This window comes from Haliotis cracherodii, unplaced genomic scaffold (assembly GCF_022045235.1).
Source record: "Haliotis cracherodii isolate W230 unplaced genomic scaffold, xgHalCrac1.p SCAF_15, whole genome shotgun sequence".
In the NCBI taxonomy this organism is placed as follows: domain Eukaryota; kingdom Metazoa; phylum Mollusca; class Gastropoda; order Lepetellida; family Haliotidae; genus Haliotis; species Haliotis cracherodii.
The window spans coordinates 34,588,368-34,598,649 of record NW_027266270.1 but is presented as its reverse complement, the minus strand read 5'-3'; the positions used below and the strand labels follow the sequence as shown (position 1 = coordinate 34,598,649).

The 10,282-nt window shown below is 39.1% G+C and overlaps 1 protein-coding gene across 1 annotated transcript; it reads right to left on the bottom strand.

Moving 5' to 3' along the window:
- Positions 1 to 1,802: 1,802 nt before the first annotated feature.
- Positions 1,803 to 9,316, bottom strand: LOC139462083 (lengsin-like). Its single transcript, XM_071243585.1, has 2 exons — positions 9,124 to 9,316; positions 1,803 to 3,067 (listed from the first exon to the last, which is right to left on the bottom strand). Exons 1-2 carry the CDS (start codon positions 9,272 to 9,274, stop codon positions 1,905 to 1,907), a joined length of 1,314 nt encoding a protein of 437 aa, XP_071099686.1. The 5' UTR covers positions 9,275 to 9,316; the 3' UTR covers positions 1,803 to 1,904.
- Between the last annotated feature and the right edge of the window lie 966 nt (positions 9,317 to 10,282).

Here is a 10,282-nt window from a genome sequence, read left to right as displayed (position 1 = left end):
AGTGCATGTCTATAAAAGAGCTACAGATTACCAGGTACCACTATATAAGATGTTCCCTCTCCTATCTAAATGGTAAATGTAAAATTAAGAATATTTGTGATCATGTGGTATCTGAGCTGTGTTTGTGCGAAAAGGACATTTTATTTATGTGAATTTTAAATTCTGGTCATCTGTGAATAACTGTGCGTGTTTCAGACATCTCGTCGAAAAAAGATGTTGCGTCGTAAAATCCTTAAGGTGCTGGCCCTATATGTCTATGCAGTCTTAGCTTTTTGGGGCACTCTATCACAATGCCTGGATGGCTAGATGGCTGTGACCTCTTGATTGGCTGTGGATTATATCTTGTTCCGAGAAGTTATAGGTACTCTAGTGTCTGTATGACATGTACTGGGTCTTTCACTGTGTCTTGTGTGTCCTGGCTTTAACCTTCCGTTGTCTAACTGTCACTTTCAGGCATTCCAAATATTATCACATTGTTACTGATGATCTATCCTTTTCTCAAGTTGACCAATGTATTCCCACGTCCTTCTGTGTTAACTTCTCCAAATCTAGCCTCACCACATTCAACTCTACCTTATTTACACTTCGTCTCTGTCAGATTAGCAATGGCACCTTCAATGCACAGCATCTTACTTTTCAAGGATTTGATCGCAGCAGAAACTCTTTCCTTTAAAAGATTTATTTGTTGAATCATTGCTGCCTTTCATTCTGCCATAGCATTATTTGTGGGTCCATGGTTTAACTGTAAGACGCCTGCTTGTAAGAGCACTAATTGTAAGTGTGGGTCGGAAAATAGACAGCTAATGTACATATTTCGATCTGTAAAGAAGGTCCAAAACTCTATAAAATGTTCATAAAACTCACTTTCTGCACACACTGGGGCATTTCCGGACTATATATTAATTGGGTTCGGCGTTAAACAAACAAACAAAGAAACAAGCACTGTATTTATGTGTACTAGAACCATGTATAACCATGCCCAGTGACAGTGGAGTGTACCATCTTATCAACCACCAAATTTGCCTGGCTTTGCGTTGTGGAAATTATTGATGACTCTGTAATCCAGGTGGTTGGATACTGACATAAACTCTATAAGGGTTCCTGGTAAAAACAGTGAATGAAAGGACAAGACAAGTACTGAAGTTCAGAAGGAGTAACACGTTTAATAAATAAAGACGGTGGAGCACTGCTGTATACAAAAACTGAAAGGTAGGAATCAAAGGTAAAGCTTACGTAAGAAAAGGTGCTATAAGCCAGCTGAGGAAATTACGTCCATACATGTATGTCTGTCGAAGTAATAGCGAAAGTGCGCTATGATATAAGAAAGCACTTATTATTTCGACTTGTTCCGTTACATGTGCAACTATATAACACAAGGTGACAGAGTCCCGATCCATGAAATGTTCGAATTTCTTAATCCTTTTAAGAACTATAGAGTTACGATATGTCAAACGGCTGCAAACTCAATTTTGGATCGGGACCCTGGTGGATGTAAAAGGTGAATATTTGACAATGAAAACAGGACCATTTCTGCAAACAATTGACATAATTGTCCATTATGTCACAATAGGAAATGTTTCCCTACATTATTTGCATCAATCTCATATCAGTGAATTCAGATGATAAATATATTTGATAGACTCTCGTTATTTAGCGTATATTTCTCTGTTTAAATGTCAAGCAACTTCAACAATATGCAGCTGACATTTCACTTTAAACAATACACTTTAATTACACACATGTGCAGATCAGGAGTATAAGAGTGAATATTGCTTCAGTTCACCAAAACGTAATTTTGACTACACAAATTAATATTTCTTACATAACATACAATGTTTTAGGAAATGATAAAACCTCCACCTCTGAGACAGTAACAATGTAGTTGCATTATGACAATTTTATTTTTAAAGGTAGTCTTCTTTCTCTATTGCAAAACTTTCCTCATCAGTCTCGATGCCTTCATACTTGGTGATTTCCGCATCTCTCTTGCTCTTGACGAACAATGTCACCAGTTCCTTTCCTAAGGCATTGCACAAATCCTCATCCCGTTCCAGTTCTTCCAGAGCCTCAGCCAGGGAACTGGGGAGCGATTCAGCATGGTCTTGTTTCCCCGGGACTTGGCACTCCATTTTCTTTTCAACGCCATCCAATCCAGCAGCAATGGTAGATGCCATCACAAGATATATGTTGCTCTTTCCTGTTGGAAGTCTGTTCTCGATGTATGTTTTCCATGGACCCTCGTTCTTGATGCGGAGACACGATTGTCGATCTTCTATTCCCCAGTTGGGAGTCACAGGTTTAAAAGGATTGATAAAGTTCCTGTAGCAGTTGACCGTTGGGTTCGTGAAAGCAGAGAGAGCTTTACTGTGCTTAAGGATACCGGCAATCCACTGTTTAGCAACTACAGAGAGTTTGTCCGGAGCACCCACTTCATAAAACACGTTTTCTCCAGTTTTGTTCCAGAGGGAAAAATTGAAATGTGTAGCTATTCCCGTTTTATCTTTAGAGGACAAATAAGACATGAAGGTTACTCTAAGACCTTTCTGATCCGCCATTTCCAGGAGACCTTCCTGCAAATTAAAAGCCATATCGGCGCTCTCAATTCCATATTTTGGTTTCGTCACAGCTTCAAAAAAACCTGGCCCTAGCTCAACATGGTATCTTTCAACATCAATATCAGATTCTTGAAAGTTTTTGTCGAAGTGAAATAAAACTTTGCTGTGCTTGTTCAATAACCTTTGGCTTAAGTCTGAATTGTAATCAAAAACTGGCTCCAAGGTATTATTTTCAAGGATTTTAAACTCAATTTCATGGCCAGAATACAAATTCAATCCAAGATTGTCCAACCTCTGCAGCTGTTTCCTTGCTGCGTACCGAGGACATGCTTCTTGTGGAGAGTTGTCTTTCTTCCACCGAGACTCGCACAGCATCTCAGCAACCTTCACCCCCTCTGGTGCCCAGGGAATGGACCTCAGTGTGTCAGAGTCAGGAACAATCAATACATTGCCAAAGTTCTCCTCGTGCTCTATTCCAACAAGCTCTGTTTGAGGGCCAAATGCCAAGACACCTGAAATGATTCCAACTCATGTTTACGATATTGTCCACCAAGCACAAGCATTCTTCTGCAGTGTAAAACTATATTCACTAGCTAATGCATTGAATTTCTTAATCTGACGCAAAGAATGTAATATGATATATTGTATTAAAATGCAATTCGCTGCAGTAAAAGTTACTTTACACAAAGATCACGCTTTAAAATATTAAATTTTCTCATACCACACATTTTTCAAATTTGGAGAAACATAATATGATTGGAATACTTCGTTCAGCTGTATCAAAGAAAATGTTTCCAGGGCCAAAAAAGAAAAAAAAAACATAACCTTAAAATCAATCCAGTGATTGATATCATGAACATCGATCCACATAATTGGGACACGATGACATGCATCAACTGAGCCAGTGAGTCTGACCACCCGATCCCAATAATCGCCTTTTACGGCAAGAATGTGTTGCTGAAGACCTATTCTATCCCGAATCTTCAAGGGTCTAGGAAGTTGTCATATTCAAATGAAAAGCTGTACACCAAATTTTGGTGACAACAATATTTCAACTTAAAGAGAAAATGTAACACAGTTTAGTGAGCAGCATATGTCGGGTGATGTTGAGTGAGTGAGTGAGTGAGTGAGTGAGTGAGTGAGTGAGTGAGTTGGGGTTAACGCCGCTTTTAACAATATTCCAGTCATATAGGAAATATAGGAATATTCCATATAGGAAAAAGATTGATATTTTTACAACAAATGTAGCTCATCAGGCTGACCTCTTGTTTCTCCCTCAAGGTAACACGCAACACATAAATATGCATTAACCGCAGTAGATGCAGCTAGTCGGTACAAAGAGGCTGAACCATTAACCTCAAAAGATTCGACTGAAGTAGCTAATGCACTTGGCCACATGTATAAACACAGACCACTTAAATGGTCTAAGTTATTTCAAGTAGATCCTGGTCGTGAGTTTATGGGATCAGTGACTAAACTATTAACAAAGCAGGATGTTGCAATCAGGCGTGCTGAAAAAGAGGCCCACCTTAGCCAAGCTATTGTTGAAAGATTCAACCAGACATTAGCCGAACGTTTGTTTGAGTATCAATATGGGATTGAAATGAAATCAGATCGATTAAGATCAAGGTAATGGGTGACACGATTATCAGCTCTGTATCAGCGCTAAATAATAAAGTAACAAGATTATTTGGAAAGAAACCATCCGATGCTATTAAAATGAAATCTGTGACTTCCGAATGTTCAGCACCACGAAGAGAACAAACACTTCTGGATAGAGTAAGCGTAAGATATTTATATCAGCCCCTGGACTCGAAGGAGGCCAACGTCATGCAACCGACCCGGTAAGTTCTCTTAAGATATATAACATTAACCGATTGGTTATGAAAGAAGGCGAGCCTTTTCTTTTTTATCTTAAAGATGGCCCGGGCAGGAGATTTGTAAGAGAAAAGTTGCTCATAGTTCCCAACGATACAGTATTACCCTCCTAAGTAACCATTAGCATAGGTAGTTACACCATCCTTATCAATCCACCTCTTTGTACCTAAGGAGAATATTGATGATACATCCTGTGATTGTCACGTCTTAAATTATTCATCTCATGTTTGAATGTTCTACCATTGAATAATGCTTCTTTATAATGTTCGTGTTTGATATGCTTTTTTACCACATACTTCTTAACACCTTTAGCTTTTCTTATCTCCTCATTATCAGACTTTGTTATAGAATACATCGCAGGTCCCAGCACATTCATCCTTCATCTTACCTAATACCTTTTTATTTACTGCGCTGTGCAATGGATTATCTTTTTGGGGTAATCACTAGTATCGTACATATCTATTTTTTCTGCCATATCTGTATACACATCCCTGGTTTGTATTTCTATTAACAAAGAATCTGTATCGGTATATAACACCTCGCATCTATCACTGTATTGCTTCTTAAGTTCATTTTAATAGAAGTCATACATTAAGTGTTTTGGCAAGTCAAGAATACTCATACTAAAGTATACTGGTCTGTTGAATTTAATATTACTCTTCCGCATATGTAATGCTACTAAGTCATTATCAAATATCTTACTTCTGTTAAAAGCTGGACTAGCTATAAGTTTCCTAAGTCTTTCTACCTAATAAGATCTGACCAATTTAACATCAACATGCTTCCTTAGATTTTCCATAGTTTTACCAAATACTGAGTTGCTCATGAGCTTGTATAGGTTCTTTTCAAAATCGCTAGTAGCAGTCTTTCTTAAATCTGTGTTCATCCTGATATAGGGCTCCATCCAAGGACTTTGATCAAACTTAAGAACTCTGTGTATTTTCTTTGGTTTCATGCCTAATGACGGATATAACTGGAGATTTCTATAGTGGACAACATATTTTGTCTTATCCGTCAAATTTGGTAAGAATTTTCTATGTTAGCTAACTTAGTCTTTCCCATCAAGTATTCTGACATCCAAACTGTATCAACCATTAATCTTTTGGGAGCTTGCAGATAACTGTTATGGTCTTTGTGTAACTCTGTTGGATATTCAAGGTCAACTTCTCGTATGTACCCTTTATCAGAATCTTCGGGAATATTATTCACATTGATATTGTTTACCCACTCAAAACCACCCGTGGGTAAAGGTTGACTCACAGCCAAACCGTACAAATTGTTGGCGTTGAGATATAATATGTGTGTAGTAGGTTTACTCGAATCATATCCTTCTACTAATTGATTATTGGCCTTAGAATACCTTTTCGCTGTCATTGATGTACCACATCTGAATCCTTTCTCAACAAACAAATGCATATCATAATCAGTGAGTAATTTTAGTTCTACACCTGTCTTCTTCAACAATGCAACCCACGAGAGTCTGAGACTGGAATAGTACCATGCCTGATCCAAGTCATATTGTCTTAAACATGTCTTTCTAAATATCTCAAATGCATCGTTGAGTAACAGTACATTTGTTTTTAAGTACAGATTATGATAATCGCCTAAATTCTTACAAACTAATTAATCCAAAACATTAAGACCGCTTTTATAATCAGCATCGGTTATTTTTCATTCTGTTTAGTTACTATAGAATGATTCAATGGGTGGTAATTTAGTTTCTTCAAATCTAAACAAATCATCCATATATTCGTAAGGATATACACCTTTTCTTAGCAACAAATGCTGAGTTATCTGATCAGTATATTAATTTTTTATAGCAAAGTCATCGTGATTGTTTGCATGAGCTAAATTGTCCGGAGACAAACATGACAACTCGTTGCCTTCGCATAGCCCCTCCAATCATCCTTTGTACCCATGTTGGGAATCGAATCCAGGTCTTCTGCGTAACAAGTGAACGCTTTAACCACTAGGCTACCCGACCGCCCCTATTTTTTAAGAAGTTATAAATATCGTCTACCTTAGAAACTATGTACCAATCATTTTTTACCATTTTTTATATTATTGTTGTTATACCTGTGATGACTGTACTAATGAACAAACTAAAGTATTGGAAAAAAATAAATAATCATATTTTCGCTTAATAAAAGCTATATACAGTTGTGGAACCACAACCGAAGTCAGCGACATCAAGCGAAACAGCGCGGCTTAACACGGATGCAACATATGGTGAGTGTAGCCCTCTCCCGATCATAACACAGTAGGATCAATCTCATTTAAATCAGATCTTAGTTCTCGCTACCGCTAAACAAAGATCTGAGGACATCCCATTACGGGTCACATCAGACCGACCTTGCGCGAACTTTGACCGACCAATTGAATGACCAATCAGAAGGCAGCTTTCTTGTCCTTTACATCACTAATTTCAAATTGGCGACTATGCTTCGAAACATATTTTGACAAATTCTCGATTACAAATTTGAAACCTGAACAAAAAATCCATTCTGGCCTAGATTGTAAGGATTCAGTCGTTAAACCCGTAACTATCATTCGGATTACCCCATGTTAAAGTTTTCGAGGTTGCATGATGAGAAATCACATTCCGACTGTCACTTTCATGATCTGGTAAGCGACGCTCTGATTGGTCGGATGAAAGGACGTTCTGACGTGACCCATAATGGGAGGTCTTCAGATCTTTGTTTAGCGGTAGCAAGAACTAAGGTCTGATTATAATGAGATTGCAGTAGGATCATCCCTGCGGGTGCAGGAGAAAATGGCCCCGAACAATTTGGAGAAAATGGTCCCAAATTTTGGAGGGAAAATGGCCCAAATTTGGGAGAAAGTAACAACAAATTTTGGCGAAAATGGACCCAATTGTTGGAGAAACAAAACTAACACAAATTTATTGATTGGAACTTTAGTTTATTGATTGATAGGATATTCTGGACTGATAATTATCCCAATGTCACAATGTCACATGGTTTCCACCTCCATCTCTAACTCTTCCTAACGTATAGTTTCATGGATGGCATTGCACTCGTCAGTAGTCGTGAAACCATTTAGCGTTTCGGGATATTTTAACCAGTGTGCGTTTCTCAACTGATCAGTAAGTTTGTTTCAGGTGTTTCAAACATATGTCAAATGTTACTGTTCAGATAGCAAATGTGACATTCATTTTCATGATGTGCACGGTCCTAAAAAAATCCATTGCGGTAGATAAGAATGAGTAATCAGTCAAAGTTTATATTGTAGTACATGTATGGAATCAAGTCACAAAAACGCAACTGCTACAGGAAACCATGCATTGCATGCAAAAGTTGACTTTTATGTAAGCCCCATGCATTTCACTACCCAAGAAAGGGTATAAAACCATGTGCGTTAACGGGATTCAATATGCATTGTTTAGCATCATGGTGACAACAACCACTCAGAAAAACAACAAAAGTACGCAATTACGAAATGCCACGCCTGTCCGAAAATGAGAGTCTGCGATCCATTGGTATGCTTGAAGCAGGATCGATTCAACGTGATGTTGCAAGACACCATTTGGTGTTTATGGCAACGTTGGCAACAGACGAATGCAGTCAGAGACCATCCTCGGAGTGGCAGGCCATGCGTAACCAATAATCGACAAGACAACTGTATTCGAACAACACACCTACAAAATCGATTCCAGCCAGCAACAGTGACTGCAAGAAGCATCCCTGGCCTAGCACGAATATCTTCACAAACCGTACGTCGTCGCCTCAGATGTGCAGGGATTGTCGTCAGAAGACCTGCCAGACGTCCCATTTTTACAGGAAACCACCGTCAAGCACGTCTACAGTGGTGCAGACAGCGTCTACGCTGGGCGGCCAGGCAGTGGGGACAAATTCTATTCATTGACGAGTCTCGTTTTCACCTCAGCCACAGCGATGGACGGATTCGAGTGTACCGACGTCGAGGTGAACGTTACGTCAATCATTGTGTCATGGAAGAGGATCGGTTTCGGGGGCGGCAGCGTTATGGTATGGGATGGGATTACAGCAAGACAGAGGACCCGTTTGATAGTGGTAGAGGGAAATCTCAATGGACAGCGCTACCGCGACGAGATCATCGGCCCTGTTGTTCTACCGTTTTTGCGTCGTCATCCTTTCAACATGACAGCACCAGGCCTCATATTACTTGACTTGTTCAGGATTCTCTTCAACAAAACAGCGTGAATGTCATCCCCTGGCCGGCTCGATCCCCTGATCTCTCACCAATCGAGCACATGCGGGATGAGATGGATCGGCGCCTTCAAAGTCAACCTTCAACGTCAAAATCTTATTCAATGTCACAGGAACGTTTGTTGTTCAGTATAGATACTGTTAGGCTAACAGTGTCTCATCTTTGGGTCCTCGCAGAGGCTATCTGCTACTGATATTGTTTTGCTGCATTAAAAACACTTATGCCTCGATAACAGGATTGGGTTGTCAGCCTCGCTGATGTATTTGATACATGTCATCATATCCCAGTTGCTTGGGTCGATGCTCAAGATATCAATCATTAGCTTGTCTGGTCAAGACTTATTTACAGACCCTCCGTCATACACCTGGAATGTTGCTGGGTGCGGCGAAAAGCAACAAAGAAACAAACACAAGATATGGTTTGCATTTGTTGCATCAATGTATCTGCTTGATAGGACTGGATCTGTAATTTCGATACTTACCCTGGAACATGTCCAGGCCTTTTTCCAGATAGGTCCTAACATGGCGTCTAGCAACCACTTGCCCACGACTGCTGCCGTTCAGGTCGCAGATGGAAAACCGGACATAGTCATATTTGGCGATTTTTTTCTCGACTTCTTCAAACTTATACATTTCTATACAGTGTTTTGGACAAGTGCTTCAATGCTGTCTCGCTATCAGATCGACTCGTTAAATGATTGCTTGAACGTGGGGACTTATAAACCGATTATTTTGTACAATGCATCAGGCGTCACTAATATAATTCTACTACAGCACAAATGAAATTGTTGGACGGGATTAAATTAGGCAGGTGTGGCTAATACATGTACGTCAAATGTCATACTTGATTACAGTTCTGCTCTAGGGTAAAAAGTGACTATATGCTTCATAAACATATGTAAAATTGTTGTTCAGGTTATAATTTATTGCTTAACTCATCCAAAAGTATATTTTATGTCATGCAGCTAATGACTTTCCAACATCTGGGTTCCCAATTATTGACCACGCACCATAACACATCAATCACGGTGTTGCTGGCGAGGAATGTTTAACTCATGACTAACGCGGTTTTAACTGGGCCACCCTTCACTAGGGGCATCACATCATCAAAACTACAGAGAAAGCAACATTCCATTGAACGATGTTTTTGTGCAACATGACAATAAATAATTTGTGCAAAACGTTTTCATATTCGTGTTACAGCTGCCATATCGCCAAGAGTTAACACGACTCATTATGGGGTTGTGATCGGTTTTAGTCAGAAATGAAGAAATGTAGAAACGTGGAAATATAGAAATTCGAAAATGGCCCTGAAACAATTACAACAGTATTGTAACAGCCATAAATTATATCAATTGTACATAAACATCACAAGTAGCTTCTATCAAAAAGGTGTATTGGTACTATGGCATCTTATGACAACACATGTAAATTGTCATTCCTCATAGCTATCAGGAATTATGATAAGATCATAAGATCATCAATGTATATCACACAGACTGATAAATGCAAATCACCTAGACAATCTTGCATGAGACGTTGAAATGTCGCCGGACTGTTGCAAAGTCCAAACCAAAGCCTATTATACTAAAAGAAACTCAAAGGGCCAACTGTAAAAGCAGTGCACTCATTTTGTTCTTC